At 47.8% G+C, this 18,904-nt stretch overlaps 1 protein-coding gene across 2 annotated transcripts in view; it reads left to right on the top strand.

Annotated features, from left to right (window-relative positions):
* Positions 1 to 18,904, top strand: part of RPH3AL (rabphilin 3A like (without C2 domains)) — a 1,136,504-nt gene that overhangs the window by 260,157 nt on the left and 857,443 nt on the right. For both annotated transcript variants that reach the window (XM_069615164.1, XM_069615165.1), the window contains exon 4: positions 15,343 to 15,486. In XM_069615164.1, coding sequence (XP_069471265.1) covers positions 15,343 to 15,486 — 144 coding nt within the window. The remainder of the gene's footprint in view (positions 1 to 15,342; positions 15,487 to 18,904) is intronic.

Below are 18,904 nucleotides of genomic sequence, written 5' to 3'. Positions count from 1 at the left end.
TGGAGTAGTTTGTAAGCGCTCTTGCTTTGTGTGCTCATTGCGGGCTTTCAGTCACCCTCACCCCTCTTGAGACCTAGTCTTGACCGCCGCGATCGCTACCTTGATTGGTCTGGCTTGTCCAGAGGTTACCCTGTTCCAAGTAATTAGGTTGGCCTTCTGAACTTCTGCGCCACCAGGACAGAGTTCAGAAATCCGTCTTAACACTGTACGAAAGTGTTTGTGCAGTAAAAGGGTGGGTTGGGGTGGGTAGAGCTTCCATATATCCTACCTGGTTGGATGGGGTAAACATGTTACAGGGAAGAGAGGGATACTGTCATGCCCTCCTGCCCGCCATTAGATTGTGCCATCACGTTTTCACCATTCTGGTTGTAATGGTCTAGTTGTTTTCTCAAAGATGGCCGCCACCAGGCTTATACTGACACTGCAACAGCGCCTCGGTGCGTTGCACCTTGGATTCTTTCTGTGTGCCTACGCTCTCTATCGTCTGTGATGGCGTTCTCTGCCCTTCTCCGCTCGGCCCCCTGCTTTGTCTTCTGCCCTTTGCTTTCCTTCTTCCACCTTTTGTGCCTCTGGCACTTCTGTCTCCTGACTCTCGATCTTCGATTACATACCTTTTTCTGCTCTGCCTCTTGGACTCTCTCCGGAGCTCTGCTTACCTGTGCTTTGTGCTTGCTCAGTTAGGAGCAGCCCGTGTTGGTGCTAGGCGAACTCAGCTGGCCCCGAGTTCGCTGTATTTGCCGATCCTTACCTTCTGTGGCCTGCACCCTTATCCTTTCTGCTCCGTTTGCCAACTGGACATCACCTGGGATCCCCAGCTTCCTCCGGGTTCACCCGGAACCAGCACATTGGATTACAGCCATATCAGAAATCTCAGCAAGCTATACGATCTCATCTTCGAACTTATCTGCAAGTCCGGTTTTCCATATACGGACCTACAGTGTTTTTCAGCCAAGAGGTTTTTCCCTGTTTGGGGGCCTACTCCAGGGGAGTCCACGCTGTTGGGGAACTCCCTACCAACAGTGTGGCATCCCGAGTAGAGGGACCCTATTTACACCAAAAGAAAGCCAAGAAGCGAAACACTCAGCAAAGACCTTCTAGGAGAAATGAGGAGGATCCAAAAGAAGGCTCCACAGAAGACCCAGGCGAGGAGGAAGGGAGGGGAGGTATCTTCAGATTCTGACAGTGTGCAACGCCTAAAGGACACCATGGCATCATTGGAACAATACCGTGAGCTGGTCACAGCCATTCAGGGTTTAACTGCTGAGGTGCAGACTCTTCGCTCTGAAAATGTAGCGTAAAGACAGCAAGTAGCAGTTTGGGGGGATGGGACTCGGGGATACTTGCCTCATTTACCGTTACCTTTTGGGAAGTACGATGGCAACCCAAAGACTCCAAAGGAATTCCTGGACGCCTGCCTTATGTATTACACTTTCCGCCCACGGGCCTATGAGTCGGATAGGGCCCGTGTAGAGGTTTTGGTGTCCAACTTGGTAGGCAATGTCCTGGCCTGGGCGACCCCCTTGAAAACCCAGTCTGATCCAGTTGTAAATGATTACGCCTTGTTCACCCAACAATTCAGAGTCTGCTTTGAGAGACCCGAAGTCCAGTTCTCAACGTACAAGGCCATGTTAGACCTTCGACAGGGCTCTCAAGATGTTCAAACATACGTCTCTGCTTTTCAGCATCTGGCTGCTAACGGTTCGGCACGACAGACGCTTTTCCGCCGTTGACTCAACGAAGACATCAAGGACGAGCTGGCCAGAACAGCTAGACCTCGGACCTTTCAGGAGTTAGTAACCCTCGTTCTGCAGATGGAATTCGCTCTGCAGATGGAATTCGGTCTAGGGGAACAAAGACTTGAAAGGAGGCGAAGCTGTGTAACCCCGCAATCTCTACCTGTTCCATCCCAGTCCAGTGAAAGACCTCCGACCGCTTCTGGAGAGGAGCCGATGCAGATCCGGACCATGTGAGTCCCTTGACCCCTGAAGGAGGGAGCCCGGCGTCTGCATGTATTGTGGCTCCCAGAAGCATCTACTAAGGAACTGTCCAGAGGTTCCGCCACGACGACCAGGAAACACCACCCCCCGAACCTAGACAGGGATAGGTTGGGGGTGGTTGCCATCAGTCCCTGTAGTATCTCCAGAGCAACCCGGAATCCTGAAGACAGTTGTTTCATGGTCTTGAAAGTAAGAATGTCCTCTACCATCCGAGAATGGGAAGCTCTGGCCATGCTGGATTGTGGTGCGGCCAGCAACTTTGTAGACATCGAATGGGCCAAAGCAAACCAACTTCCCATTCGCCCCAAGACCAGACCAATCCAGACGACCATCTTCCAGCACCAGGAAGAGATAGTGTTTGATCTCATTAAGGAAGCTCACTTCCCCATCATTCTGGGGATGCCGTGGCTGCGTCGCCACAACCCTTCCATAGATTGGGCAGACAACACAGTAACCTTCACTTCCTCATATTGTCGGGGCCATTGCTTGAACTGTCCAAGGCCAGAGCCCCTCAAGGGCATTCATGAAGATGGTTCTCCCATTCTTGTCGGTTCTGCGCCGGTTCATTACAAGGACTTCCAGGAAGTGTTTGAAGACGAGACTCATCACCTCCTTCCTCCTCACAGAGTCGAGGATTGTGCGATTGAAACTACACCCGGAACCTCCATCCCCTTCGGCATGAGGTACCCATTGTCCATTCCGCAACGTCAAGCTCTCAAAGAATACCTGGAGACCAATCTGAAGCATGGACTTATCAGAGAGTCCTAATCACCATCAGGGGCATCACTTTTTTTTTATACCTAAGAAGGGATCCACTGAGCTCAGGCCCTGCATCGACTATCGAGGCCTAAACCAACACACCCCATCAAGGACCGGTACCCCATGCCTTTAATTAAGGAGATTTTGGAGGCGGTTCAGGGGTCCTCCATCTTCACAAAGCTGGACCTCGGGGGGGAGCTTACCATTTGTTGCGAATACGACCTGGCGACGAATAGAAGACGGCATTTAGAACTCCCTGCCACTTTGAGTACACAGGTATGCCCTGTGGACTGGTCAACGTCCCCGCAGTGTTCCAGAGATTCATGGACAAGCTGTTTTCAGACCTGTTATTTGTTTGCGTGGTAGTATATCTGGATGATATCCTGGTGTATTTGTCCTCGACCGCTGAACATCACAGGCATGTTCGTGAGGTCCTATCTCGTCTTCATAACAACCATCTCTATGCCAAACCAGAAAAATGCACGTTCAATGTGTTTACCATCTCCTACCTGGGCTATATCCTCTCAGGCAATGGGATCCAGATGGACCCTGATAAGATTCAGGCAATTGTGAGATGGCCAACCCCTAGGACAGTGAAATACGTCCAGTGTTTTTTGGGACTGGCAAACTTTTATTGTCGTTTCATAGCAGACTTTTTGACAAGGTCTTGGCTATCACAGCTCTACTAAAGAAGGGAGTACAGTTTTATGGGGTCCTGAGGCCGAAAAAACCTTTGTCCTCCTCAAGCACGCCTTCACCACTGCTCCCATCCTCAAGCAACCCGACCAAAGCCTCCCGTTTGTGGTAGAGATGGACGCCTCAGATGGAGCCATAGGGGAAGTCCTTGTCCAGGAAGGGGTAGACGGGCTAGAACACCCTATCGCCTATCAGTGACGGACACTGACCACAAGTCAACTTAACTATTCTGTGATCGAGAAGCAATTGTTTGACATACGTCAGGCCTGTGAAGAATGGTGACATCTCCTACAAGGAGCCTTACCTCGCTTCTCGGTCAGAACCGATCACCGCAATCTCCGTATCCTTCAACAAATGAGCACCACATGCTCGATGGGCATCCTAGTTCTCTGTTTTGATTTTGAACTCACTTACATACCCGGCAAGGAGAACCCCCTGGCCGACGCACTATCACGCAGTATTGGAGAAAGGCTTGTCCAACCTATTTCCGCCAAGAATTTTATCATATCACTATTCAGTGTACAAAAGGAAAAAATTTTTGGGAGATTTCCTGGTGCACTGCAGCTAATAATGAATTCTTCGTGCCACTAATCATCTTCACGTAAAGCCCTGCCCCCTTTTTCAAAACTATGGCTTTAAGGGAGATCAACCCTAGCTCAAATCTTATCAAGGCCATAGGTATGCAGGGTGGGATTCCTGGGATCCGTCACCAAATTTCCCCTCGATGACCAGGAGCCATTTCAGATCTGAATGCAAAAGTGCTTCTAGGCCGTATGTCATCATTCAGGAAAAAACTTGTATGTATAATTTGTATAATTGGCGAGTACCCCGCAATGTAAATCCTCCCTGCTTCATCATGAAGTTATGCAATAAAGCCGCCACCTGCACTGCTAGAATATAGTCGCCGCTAGGCTCGAAAATCTACTCCCAAGTAGCGATACTGTGGAGCATACACGATTTTATCATTACCCACCATAAGATTGACTTGTGCTATTCTTTTGCTCGTAAACCTCATAACCTTAGTCTTTTCTAGGTTAATGGTAAGGCCGTTGCTATCAGCATATTCCCACAAAGCTATGGCAGATCCACGGAATCCACTGATGGTGTGGTCGAGGATTACCAGGTCCTCTGCGTATGCTGAGACAGCGCAGGGGGCCAGCCCAATTTTGGGCGGGCAGTTTTTAACTGCAGATATTGCCACTGGTATGTCATACACATAAACAGTGTAGATAAGTGGTGCAGTAACACATCCCTGCTTAACTCCCCTATTTTGATAGACCTTTTGTGTCGTATGCCCTTCCTGATCTAATTTAAGAACGACAGAGGTATTTTGGTGTAGTAGTCTAAGTTACCCTGCTGGGCAGCCCATGGCTTCCAATTCCCACCATAATCGACCTCTGGGAATAGAGTCGAAAGCAGCCCTGAAATCTATGTACAATGCGTACAGAGGGGGTTGCCCCCCTGCACGCGCCGTGGTACAAAGGATATCCATCACCATAAGGTTATGGGCCGTGGAATAGCCCTGACGGAACCCACTTTGGAATGTGCACAAGATGTTTTTTTGGTCAGCCCACGTCTGCAACTCTGCGAGTATTAATGAGGCGAATAATTTCCCTGTAGTATCTAACATGGACAAAAGTCGGTAATTGTTCTGGTCTAAAAGGTCTCCCTTTTTAAATACAGGTATAAGTATCGCCGTTTGCCAGGAACAAGGAATTTTGCCTTCCATTAAGATCTTCTTAAATAGAATAACCAACAGACTGGCCCAGAACTCTGGATGGCTCTTCATAACTATATTGGCCAGTTCATTGGGAGCAGGGGCCCTCGAAGATTTTAGTTGTTTGATCTTACTCAATATTATATCATGGGATACTTCAATAGGTGATATCAGTGGGATTTAATCCTCCATCTTTATAGAGGTATTCCGACTTTCAAGGAATCTGACCAATTCCGCACCCCCAATAGGGTTCACTAATTTGTCCTTTTACCGTGCCCCTTGCTTCACTTAATAGCATCCAGATGCTCTGAGTCTTTCTTGAGCAGATCGTCTGCACTCATTTTTGCCATGCTAGATTTCTCTCAGTATTTCTTTTCGCCTTAATGGTTGCTCTATACCTATTTTTTAGCCTCCTCACAATCGTATGATATGGCTCTATTGTGCTATTTATTTTCTTAGCATAGCGGAGTTCCGCTCTCAGGTTCCTCTTGACATCTATGATTACCTTATCATAAGGGGGCTTGCTGCCATCAGTTCTCATCATTGAACCCATAGTTGCTGCTGCATGCCGACCAGCAAATGTATGGATCCAGTTCTCTATTGAATTTATGGAAATACAATGGAAATCTGGTAGATTTAAAAATCTATCTGTGGATAAGGCTTCCGATGCCTGGTTCACGTTCTTATCCGACCCACTAATTCTTATGCCGGCTTTATTCACATTTACACTGCCCACAGACCTCTTCGCTGAACCACCCACAGGAATATTTAAAGTACACAACGGGATGGAATGGTCACTACAATGATTAGGGTTGACTTTCATATCTTCAACATACAACTGCATCTTGGAGCATACAAATATACAGTCTATAGTGCTACAGGAGACACCATTTGTCCTTGTATGCTTACCAGGGTGGTCACTCAAAGTTCTACCGTTGATCATTTCTAATTCCCAAAAGTCAAACAATTGTAGCCATCCCCATCCCTCTAACTCATTTTTAGTGTCTTGCATTATACATTTCTCTTTTAACTTAGGGTTCCGGGGTCCCCCCTCCCCCTCTGTCAAATGGCAGTTAAAATCAGCCACCACCATTACTGCTGAATTTTCAGACTGTATTGACCAGGAAGCCAATAGCTTGTGTAAGGCCTCTTGTATTAGTTCCCTTATGACAGCTGCAGGGGGATTATAGAGACTCACAAGCAAGCATCTTTTGAGGCTGCCCTCACATTTGTATTCTATTTCAACTGCCATCAGATTAGCGTCTTGCTTAGAGTTGATCCACCTAGAGACGATAGTATTCATCACCCCAATGAGAAGACCCCCATATGGTTTACCTCTTTCTCCCCTTATTGCATAGGATTGGTGAATAACATAACCGTCTAATAACAAAGGCCCCATTACCAATGTTTCTTGGAGGCAGAAGCAACTATATTTTGCAATAAGTTCAACTGATCCCTCAGCTGACAGCAGGTGAGCGAAGCCTCTACGATTCCATGTAAGGATGGTGAGTTCTCAATGTTTTACCAACACCTCCGGAAGTGAATCCACCAACCATTTTAGGACTTGCTGCACATCCGCAATCTAGACCTTCTATCCTTTTGGCAAGCTAGGACATTCTAAATCCTTTTTCGGTATCTCTGTCTCTGCACATATGCAACTCGGATCTTCTTCGTTCAGGTCAACATCAATCTCAACATCCACTGCCTTCACTTCCATTTTGAACTTTCTGATCATTTGCGCTGTTGACAAGAACTTGCAATGCAAGGCAGAGACATTACGATTTAGTCCTTTCAACGGCTACACAAATTGGAAATCGTCAGATTAAAGAACTCGCAATTGTGGGACCGAGTACAATCTGATCAAAAAGTCCGACCGGGACAACCATTTATGGGCACCACTTTGATACAAGTTCTTAAACAGATACAATTTTCTGACAGTACACACTGATCTTCTCCCGTTATTGGTGCTGAGATTAAAGCAATCTTCCCAGCAGGTGAGCTCTGAGGCTTCGCTGGGCTTGGCATCATCCTTTCTTCTTCCATCTGCTTAGCAGGCGAGCTCTGAGGCTTCGCTAGGCTTGGCATCAAACTTTCTTCTTCCATCTGAGAATCTGCCTCTATCATCTCCACATCCTCTACCAACTCTTTTGCCTTTCCTTGGTCCCCTAGCAGCCAGCTAGTCAAATGCCCTTCTCCTTTGGCATTTTTCTTCTTAGCTCTGGCTGCTCTTTTCTTAGCTTTCTTAGTGCGAGGGCCAGTGGTCCCCGTCTCTGCCAATGGAGAGGCCATGACACTTGGTCTATTACTCATTTGCACCCTCCTCGCCATTCTACGCTGCTTCCGTGAGGCATGTTTCCGGGCTCTGCTCCAAGTTTAGATTTGACTCTACAGCTTGCTGCTCTTCCATCTCATTGGCAATATGAATAGCTTCAGACAGATTCTCTTCTGCTTCCTCGATTTCTTTCTCCCCATGGTCATTAATGATGGCAAGAGCATTGGTATTAGCCAATATACGCCCAGACATTTGCAATAAGATCTTAAGGGCTAATTGCAATTAAGCAACTGAGGACTGTAACTCGGCTATCTCAGTTGCCCCAGGATATGTAGAGCCCAGACTCTGCCTCCATGTCCGGAACGTCCTCCATTGAGGCCATCGCTAAATTAGGAGATGCTGATAATCTACCCAAACTCCCAGCCAAGTTTGATAGTCCATGAGGAGTGGTAGCGTGCCTGTCGTCCTGCGTCTCTCTACTACTTCCCGCAGCAGCAGGTAGATGCAGAGTCATCCCCCTCTGAATGTTCAAAGAGAGTTCCAACAATGAATTATTGTCGATATCCTCAAAATTCCTCAAGCTCAGTTAACCATTCCTGCTGGGGCCTGGGACTATAGTTTCCTCAATTATTGTCGAGTTTGTTTCTGGTAGTGGGTTCAGAGTGAAGAACCCCGTGATCCCACCTTGATCAGCTGGCATTATATTTTTTGTCTTCTTTTTTGCTTTTACTTTCCCCATGACCAGCTCCTCCTGGTCAATATTTTTTATTTTAGTTTTCTCCTTCATTCTTCGTAGGTTATATTTAGTCTGTGATGGCCTTTGCAACCAGCGGCATTTTTCCACCAGCTATAACAACCCAAATGGAATTTAAGGACCGATTTATAATTCAGTGACCCAGCCTTCTGCCTGCTCTTTTCTTGCTAACTCAATAGCTGCTAATCTTGGGCAGCAGGCTTCTACTCCCTTCCCCGATCGCCACAAGCGTAGAGACCCTTCTCATCAACTCGCCCCTGTGCCTAACAGCCACAGTGCTGCCCCTGCACTTCACTCCTCTGGTCTTCACCTATACCGTAGTTTCAGTGAGCAGCTACAGCTGTATATTGGCTGCTAGGTGCGCTTACCTGGCGCTGAAGGGAATCAAATATTCTAATGATATGGGGAGAGCCGCATACTCAGTGTAATAATTATAGGGCCAGATGCAGATGCCGCTCCAGTCACTAAGTTTTACTAAATTGTACTTAATTGTACAACCAACACACGGTTCAAGGAGCATGTACTTGACAGTCACTACTGTATTTACTGTAGATGGCTACTGTATTTCTGAAAGACATTGTCTGTTTGCACAGACTCCCTGTCACCATGGTGTCTGACCGCATATCCCAGTTTACATCATCCTTTTGGTCTTCTCTCTGTCAACAGATGGGAGTACAACGAGCCCTCTCTTCAGGATACCATCCCCAGAGTAATGGGCAAACGGAAAGGTTAAACGCTACCCTAGAACAGTACCTGAGATGTTTTTGCTGCCATAAGCAGGACAAATGGAGCTGTTGTCTTCATATGGCCGAGTTCACATACAATAACACGGTTCATACTGCCATATGAATGAGCCCATTCCAGTGTACATATGGATACCATCCTTGGCACCTTCCTTTGCATCTGTCAACTTCCACTAAGATTCCTTCCATTGAGCAATTGGTAGAGACCATCAAGGAGACCCACACACAGGCAGTCGAGACACTGGAGGAAAGCAGGAGGACTTACAAGAAGCTGGTGGATGCAGATAGACAGCCGAATCCTACTTGGGATAAGGAGACACGGGTATGATTGTCCACCAGAATCCTACCTAGATGGACCAGAAGAGGAACGTTTTCTACCAGCTACATCAGCCCCTTCAACATACAAGTTCGGATCAATCCAGTGGTATTTTGTCTCTGTCTTCCAGGCAGTATGAAGAAGATCCACCCAGCGTTCCATTCTTCCCTATTGAAGGAATACAAACCAGATCCTTTCCATCGTGAGGTTCCAAAGCCAGAATACACGATTCCAACAGAAAATGAAGAATACGAAGTCTCCCATCTCGTTGATTCCAGGTACAAGAGAGGAGTACTCCAATACTTGGTACATTGGAAGGGATACTCCAAGGCAGAACGAACCTGGGAACCAATAAGAAACATACATGTCCGTCTTCTCATTCAGAGGTTCCACAGATGCAACCCGGGAAAGCTGGGAGGCCTGCCAATGAAGAGGGGTTACACTGTCATGCCCTCCTGGAAGATCTGCGATCGCTGGTGGCGCCATTAGATTGTGTCATCACGTTTTCACCTTTCTGGCTGTAACGGTCTAGTTGTTTTCTCAAAGATGGCCGCCACCAGGCTTATACTGACACTGCAACGACGCCTCGGTGCGTTGCACCTTGGATTCTTTCTGTGCGCCTACACTCTATCGTCTGTGATAGCGTTATCTGCCCTTCTCTGTTCGGGTGCTCTTCTTTGGAGTTCCGAATTTCCTTCCTTGCTTTCTACCTTTGCTTTTCCTTTTGTGCTCCATGCTGTACTTTCGTTGCCTTTTTTTCCCAGCTTTCTTTTCTCCGCTCGGCTCCCTGCCGTATTCTCTACCCTTAGCTTTCCTTCTTCTGCCATTTGTGCCTCCGGCACTTCTGTCTCCCGACTCTCTGGCTTCGATTTCATACCTTTTTCTGCTCTGTCTCTTGGACTCTCTCCGGAGCTCCGCTTACCTGTGCTTTGTGCTTCCTCAGTTAGGAGCAGCCGGTGTTGGTGCTATGTGGACTCCGCTGCTCCCGAGTTCGCTCTATTTGCTGATCCTTACCTTCTGTGGCCTGCACCCTTACCCTTTCTGCTCCGTTTGCCAACTGGACATCACCTGGGATCCCCAGCTTCCTCCGGGTTCACCCGGAATCACCGCATTGGATTACAGCCATATCAGAAACCTCAGCAAGCTATCCGATCTCATCTTCGAACTTATCTGCAAGTCCGTTTTTCCATATACGGACCTACAGGGTTTTTCAGCCAGGAGGCTTTTCCCTGTTTGTGGGCTTACTCCAGAGGAGTCCACGCTGTTGAGGAACTCCCTACCTACAGTGTGGCATCCCGAGGAGAGAGACCCTATTTAAACCAAAAGAAACCCAAGAAGGGAAACTCTCAGCAAAGACCTTCTAGGAGAAAGAAGAAGGATCCAGAAGAAAGCTCCATAGAAGACTTAGGTGAGGAAGAAGGGAGGGAACTATCTTCGGATTCTGACAGATAACCACGTCTCGCCATCAGGTGTCCCACTCTCTGAAGACGCTTCACACCAGGTAATCTTCTCGTACTGGTCCACCCCCAGGAACTGGATCCAAAAGCAATGGCCGTGTCCTAGCCACCTGGATGACAGATTCATGGGGACTAGCGGGTGAGACACTTTCTGGTTTCTCCCAGAAGGCACACAGTTCTTGCAGGCAGTACTGTAGGAGTTTTTAGATAAGGATCTTCTGCATTTATTTAATCTCCAGTCACCTCTGCCATCCACCCAATAATGAGGTTGCTTACAAATCTCCCAAAAGTATGGGGAAAAGGGGACAGAACAGACACATTACTCACTGTAGTGACTGCTGTACACCTAGACCTAGTTCACTTACTTCCATGTGGCCCACCCTCCATCCCCCTTTAAAAAATGTCCCATAATGGTTTGCCCTAGATTAAAGGACTGGCGGTTTAGGGCTTGATGGATGTGCAAGGTAATATTGGTAGTCGGTCCAGTGTTTTGAATAACACTGCTTTGCGTCATGCTCCCTTTCTGTAACCAACAAGGGATTATTTTCTACAAGTATGGGTCTGCATTAGAATTGCTGGAGTCAGTATGGCGAGTAACATGTTCTTTCCCAACCCCCTCTGTCTCGGATGACAGTACAAATTTCCAGATTCAGATGGATGGTTCAAGGGTCTTTATTTCACAAATAGAAAAAGTATAGCTTTTACTCTGGTAGGTTGCAGACCAAGTTGGCTAATGGGCTTACCTCGCTCAATCTCCTGTCAGCTCCCTCCACCCTAACCCAGGCATCCCGAACACCCAGGTTTTCAACTAGCGATCAGTAACGCTTCCTATCTAAAGCTAGCTCTCTGTGAGGGTCTAAAGGCCAAGTCCTTATCTCCCTCACTCCAGGGTCCTTCTAAGGATTTCCTAACCTACCACTGCCCAGGTCTTCTCAACAAGAATAATATGGTTCTCTAATTTTGTGCCAATGTCGGACAGACTGGTCCTTTCTTTCCTTCAGTCACTCCCTTTCTCTCCTTTCCATGACCTTATTACTGCCTCTATTCTACTCTGTCTCCTGTGAAGCCATCGGAAAATAGACAAAGACAACTTGAGTAAAGTTTGGGCTACAAACCTGTATTAAAATCAAAATAAGGATGTGAAATTGGCCTAACTTGCCCTATGCTAAGGTGGGATTTCCCTACCTAACTGAAACTGATGGGAGTCTTTGTCAGGAAGTCCAAAGTAAATGCCTGTCTCTGTCCAAAACCTACACTTGGCCTCACATCTACTTGTACAAAATGTGTAGGGATGTCAGCATCAAAATGAGAAGTGTTCAACTAAAAGTTCAGAGCTTCTTTCAGCTCTTGGTCGGAAAAGGATTCTCCCTTCCCCAGGATTCAAGACAGTTGACGTTACCAAAAAGGGGGGCGGGGGGTTCACTTCCCCAAGCTTTCAGGTCTCTCAATGTTCCAGAACAGCACAATTCTTTGGGATCCTTCCCAGCTTTTCGGGCTTCTGTGTATCTGACCAGTATCACAAAGTTCAGTTCCTTAAGTTCAAAATACACAAGCTTTTCTTTGACATTCAATCAAAAACCTATAAATGAGTTAAGTCGCTTTTCCTTTAATTGGGTGTACTCGGCCTATGCGCAGGTCCACCCATTACAGGTCACGCAACCGACACACCTTACTTGCTTCATTTCCACAGTTACACTGCCACTGCTTCAGCTTAACAGTGGTGTTGGACTTATCCTCTTGCAGCTTTCTCAATACTTGTTTTGCCACTATTTACTTGTTAAAAAATCTTCTTAAAGCTTTTGCCACTGCTTAATGTTTCAAATGATACAGTTCCTCTTATTCTTGTGGCCCTTGCCAATGCTTGTTCTCTTCAGTTTACACAATTCACAGTTTCTTATATTATTATGGCACTTGCCAAGGTATGTTTACTTCGGTTTACACAATTCACTGTTTCTTATATTCTTATGCCGCTTGCCAATGCTTGTTTTTTTCAGTTTATACAATTCATAGTTCTTTTGTATCAGAGAATATCACCCACGTCTTTCAATCCCATTGGTATTCAATTATCATTGCTATCTTTCGGGTTAGTATTCTAAATTAGTTTCATTTTCTTCCGACCACTGACATGTTAAGTAAAGCAACCTCAAATTTCTAGTTTACTCTCCTGCTGGGAATTTGCCCCCTGTTCATGGGCTTATTCAGGCTTTCAAAATGTCCTACTTTCCTGGCCCTTCTTTGTCTTTGTCAGTTTCATTTCATATACGATTTGGCATTCACAAAATCATTTCATTTATTTCTTTCAGCTCTCAGGTTGTCATACTTATCAATCATCTGCATTTTAAGCGGGGCCAGTATTCTGATTGCCTACATGGTCCCTTGCTCACTCGCGAGCGATCCTACCTGCATAAAGCACACGGTTCACACCACAGCGTCCCAGTCATTCAGCTTGCTTTGACTCACCGGGTACGCTGTCTCCGGATGCTGTTCTGCACATTGGGAGGCTCTCTGTGGCTGTCGCTACTCCTGGTTCAGTACGCCTTTCTTCCAGGGTCTCCGCCACCTCGGGTCAACTGAGAGGGGGGGAGTACTGACTCCAGGAGGTCGGCAGACCAACCCCACCACCGTAGACCTTCCAAATGCTCCCGCCACAATCCGCTTCTGCTGCAATGACTCTGCGGCTCCTTGGCACTTCGGGAATGCGTCTCTCTGCCTTCACCTCCGGCTTCTCCTGCAAGCGTTCCACAGGAAATCTCATTAGCCTCATCTGAGCGAGCCATTTATACCACCCCTTTGGCCTCAGGTGCAGGCTATGTTCTTCAACTGCATAACGGTCTTGGTATGCGGCATCCTTCTTCTCATGCCAGTACCAGAGTGGTGTATATTGGGAGATGTTTTTCTGGCAAAATAGGGAAGGTATTGATAATACCCTATAAAAGTCAGGGGGGCGTTTGACTCCTTATAAAAGGGAATGGGAAATACTTGTCTCACTGAAGGGTGCCTCATCCCCACTCCCCAAGTCTCCTCCACACAGGTGATCATCCCTCAAATATCCAACCACACGGCCAGGATCCAAAAGTGACTGCCTTTCCCTGGCCACCTGGGAGGAGGATATATTGGGGAAAGAAGTGATGACGGCCTCAGATTCCTCAAACTACTGTCCTTTCTCACTCCCTCCTGTCGTCTTCCTTGCTCCCTCTCTCCTCCAATGTTCAAAATCTCAACCCTCGCCCCTCTTCCCGTCCCCTCTTCTCTCTTCATTCTTTTCCTCACCTCACCCCTCTCCTCCCAACACCTAATCCTCACCACAATGACTCACATTTACAGTGCCAAACTCACAAAAAGGTACTACTCTCTCGCAACTAACAACTCACCTGCACTCTTCAACACTCCACCACCAAATCTCAGGACTCATCTCCCCTGTCCTTCCTCCGCCTGGTCTCAGTCTGCCTCCATTCCTTCCGACCTCACCCATACAACCCACACTCTTACCTTCATTCCTTTTCCTTTATACTGTCCTCCTAGTTCTACTACCCCACCAATAGGTCCATAAACTCACCTGACTGTGCTTGCCAATTTGTGGTTACACTTTTCCCAAGGGCTGATTAAGACCAGCCCCCTCTCTCTCCGCAGATTGCTCTTCTGTTTCGGTGCTTTGCAGTAGGTTTAGCGTTTCAATTCTCTCGGTTGTGGCGAGTGGTTTGCCATTTCTTTACACGTGGATTTTTTTAATGATATCGATGTGCATATCTTGTTGTGTGCCACCTCTCTTTCTGCTCACTTCGTTTATGCCTCGCTGTCGGGACCTCTGGTACTTGCAGTCCTGCAATATAAGAGAGAGAACTCATGCCCGAAAAGGTACTGGGAGGCATCTTGTGACAAAAGTTATTACCAGTAATTCCAATCAAGGCACATAAGGGGCTTTCAGGGACTGTGGCCCGCCTAACTTCCAGTCCCCGCCTCAGGGACAGGGCTGGCTATAGCTTCCTCCCTGGTATGTCCCCTCCCCTAGGTTGGGAGGATGCCCCTATCCCCCCCCCCGACAGGATCCAGTATTATACCCTGTCACATCTCCCCTTCATATATTGCTTTTTGTGATTTAGTCTGCACACACCATACTTGTTTGTGTATAGCACCTTATTGTCAAGATGCTCATACTACAATAAATGTTCTTTGTAAATCGCACTGTTGCTCTTGCTACCTATGTCCATGCCATAGTGATACCTACAAAACATAAATCTAAGTGTATTATCCTTTTAGAAACAGTCTTTAATAGCTTGACTGCACATCGTAAATCTAATTTTAGAAAACTGCACTTTCAAAGAAAGAAAATCGCACTGTTGCTCTTGATACCTATGTTGATGCTATATTGATGCCTACAAAAAATAAATCCAAGTGTATTGTCCTTTTTAGAAACAATATTTAATACCTGGCTGCACATCATAAAGCTCATTTTAAAAACTGCCCTTGCACGAATTTGTTCTAGGGAAAGAAAAAAAACAATGAAGCAAATGAGATATAAATTAAGTTTTGTCCTTTGCATATTAACTAGAACTTTTTCCTGCTTTTCATTAAATGGTCTGAAATGAACTTCACTTGATTATTTTTAATCATGCTTTTTTTTATTTGTATAGACTTCACACTGGGTGGTCCGTACACACATCCCAAACAGAAAAACAGCGTAAAAATCAAAGTCTGGAACATGAAGAAATTGAGGTCATCCTTGATGTCATCAAAAGGGCGGAAAAGCTGGACCTTGTTGAGCAGCAACGCATTGGGTAAGATTTCTCCCATGGGGACCGTGTTGAATTGACAACATTTATTTGAGCTGTAGATGTCCGTCTGACTCCAGCACTGCTAACATCATATTCCCTGCTTTCTTCTCGTGACACGCTTCCTTTACCATAGTTATCTCAGTGTACCCAGGGGAATCCTGTGAAATTCCTGCAGTAAGATGAAAACAATGTGACTGGAAAATTCCTCTCTAAAATTAATGGTCTTCATCCGAAAATATTTCTTTTCCCTGCTTAATAACTTTTGAACCGTTTGACAACTTTTCCAGTTTGGTTGGGCCTGTGACAGGTAATTTGTTTATGGAAAATTTCAGTCAAATCCCTCCCACGAAATAAAGGCTATCAGCAGCAGAATGTTTGCAAACGTTTATGAATCGTAGGCTTCACCTTAACTATAGGGCCGCAACCGCAACCCTATATATATATAATTTTCTTTTTTTCAGTAGACCCTCTTTCGAGGGGATTGGGTCCTTCGACGTATTCCATATCTATGACAGTTAATCACCACAGCTGTGCTGCTTCGGAAAACTTTTGGCGTCTGCGTCCTGCATCGATGACGTCGATATGCTGTCCTCGAGGCCCTCCGTCAAGCCGACGTCACCGGATGTTATAAGTAGGAGGCATGACACCCGTAGCCTCAGTTCTGTTTTTTCCGCGAACGTGTTCGCTTCGGAGATCTCGGCGCGCCTCGGTTCTTGAGTTGTTCTATCGGTTCTTCGAACCAGTTTGTGAAGATTTTCATGTCTTCGTCTTCTTCTACTCCGCGACTGGGTTTCAAGAAGTGTCGGGACTGCGGTTCCAAGATGTCGCTGAAAGACCCGCATAACGCCTGCCTCTGGTGCCTCTGGTGCCTCGGTGAGGACCACGCCACGGACGATTGTGACGATTGCCATTCGTTAACTTCGAAGGCCTTGCGGGAGCGTAAGAAGAAGCTTTCGGTCGGTAAGGTGTCCAAGCTCCGGAAGTCGAAATCCACTGGGCTTTTGACTGACGATTCGAGGGGCGACTCTCTGCATCGTCGGCATAAGTGCAGGGGGTCTCGGTCCGAGGACTCCACCCGTCAGCGATTTGCTTGTCCTACCAAGCATTCCACTCCTGCGGAATGGGATTCATTCCGTAAGGAGATGATGGCGATTTTTCAGTCGCAGGGCTCCGTTCCGTGTGTGCCGTCAAAAGACTCCGGCAGGCAACGTGCTAGAGACGCTGTTCGCATGCCTTTGGGCTCGAGTGGTCGTCGCAATCACCAGGAACCTTCGAGGTCCCAGTCGGACAAGGTGGATCACTCTAGCCATGCCCGCTCTTGGTCCCGGTCCTCGATGCCATTGAGACCGTCGGTGCCTGTGAGGTCTTCGAAGAAGGCTTTGGCGGCGAGACTGTCGAAGGACTCTCTCGAGGCTCCGCCTCTGAGGAAGCCATCAACGCCATCGTCGCCGAGGCTGTCGAAGGACACGCTCGGGGCTCCGCCAGCGAGGCCTGTGTCGAAGCCATCAACGCCACGCTCGACACCGATTCCGTTGACGCCCTCAACGCCTTTCGAGGAGGATTTCTCGGAGGTGCCCCGGAGACTGATGGAAACCCTGAGGAAGGCTCTGGCCAAGTCCAAACACGTGCCCTCATCCAGGGATTTATTCCAGCCTCTTGACTATATTTCTGAGGTGGATGAAGGGTCTGATGATGGTATGGTTCCTGAGGAGGTTCCTGATGACCTATTATCTGGTCATAGCCAGTTAGAAGACCTGCGTCAGTCTTTGCACGACACCAGTGGTCTGGACACCTCCCCGGAGGTTGAGTTTGGCAGGCTTGAGCCGGGTAAGCATGCTGAATCCTCTTACCTGCGCCTCATGTCGAGAGTCACGGAATACTTGGGGTGCTCTGCGTCACCAGGAGATTTTCTGCAGGATGACCTGACAGACATATTGGACCAAGGTCCACCAACTCACCCGGTACTGCCATTCCATATGGCCTTGCAAAGAAGGGTGGCTGCGGCTTGGACTGCTCCGGAGAGTCTCCCGGCAGTGGGCAAGTCTTTGCTGAAAAAATACCGTCCTGCCAGTAGCGACCCCAGCTACTTGACTACACATACCACTCCGGAGAGTTTGGTGGTGCAGGCGGCTACGGCCCCGGCAAAACAGGCATCGTACCCTACCATCCCTCCTGATAGGGAGGACAAACGTTTTTATGGCTGGGCAAAGAAAGTGTTTTCTTCAGGGGGTCTGGCTTGACAGGCAGCCAGCTCTGTGTGTGCCTTAGCATGTTTCACTCATACTCTGTGGAATTGTGTCTCTTTGGCGGCTGAACATATTCCCGAAGGGCAGGAAATGGATGGCTTTCTTGCTCTTGTTCAGGATGGCAAGGATGCCATGTGTGAATCTGTTCAGTTGGGTCTGGACGTGGCAGATTGCGTCAGCCGGTCCATGGCGGCGAGCAACGTAATGCTCAGATTTGCGTGGTTGCGGAAGTCGGGGTTTTCTTCTGATGTGCAAGCCCGGCTTCTCAACATGCCCTTTGATGGTGAACATCTTTTTGGCAGCAAGGCTGACGAGAGCCTGGAGAGGTTGCAGACCTCCAAAGCTGCAGCAAAATCGTTGAGCGCTGCAGTTCGCCAACCTCTGCCTTTTCGTCCTAGGGGACAGCAATGGAGGGGAGGTTCCTTTCGGTACTACTCTTCCTTTGGTAGATCGAGAGGGGCTGCAAGTCAAAGGGGCCACCGTAGGAGTGCCAGAGGTGGAAAACAAGGTACTCGAGGGCCCAGAGTTGCTCGGGCAGTTGCCTCTTTACCCTCAGGCACTGCCGCAGCTGCTACATCTCAGTCATGAGGCCATGTCCCATAGTTCGCCGGTTGGGGGAAGGCTGGTGCAGCATCTTGTAGAATGGGTGCCATTACTTCAGATGTGTGGGTTCTGGAGATGATAACCCACGGCTACTGTCTTCCTTTCCGGCAGATGCCTCACGACAATCCACCAGGGAATCTCTCTTTGAAGAGTCCGGATCCGCTCCTTGCGCAGGAAATCAAATCCCTGCTGGAGAAAGGCGCCATAGAACTGGTGCCTGTAGCAGAGAGGAACAAGGGATGGTATTCCCCTTATTTTTTGATTTCGAAGAAAGACGGGGGGGATTGAGACCCATCATGGACTTGTGTGGTTTGAACAAGCTCCTCAGGAAGGACAAGTTCAAGATGGTTACACTCTCTCAAGTCCTCCAGGCCCTTCAACTTCAGGACTGATTAGTGTGTCTAGACCTCAAGGACGCTTACTTTCATGTGCCGATCCATCCCAAGCAGAAGAAGTACCTGAGGGGGGCGCTGTTGCACGGCATCGTAGATGGCCGTAGCCTGAGAGCGCTCTGCTGGAGGCTGAGGAGCCTTCGCCCACCAGAGCCGATTTAAGTGTGGCTGAGGTTCGGA

This window comes from Ambystoma mexicanum, chromosome 9 (assembly GCF_040938575.1).
Source record: "Ambystoma mexicanum isolate Mex_15411 chromosome 9, UKY_AmexF1_1, whole genome shotgun sequence".
Lineage (NCBI taxonomy): Eukaryota > Metazoa > Chordata > Amphibia > Caudata > Ambystomatidae > Ambystoma > Ambystoma mexicanum.
The sequence above is the reverse complement of the archived record's forward strand: the minus strand, read 5'-3'. Positions and strand labels throughout refer to the sequence as shown.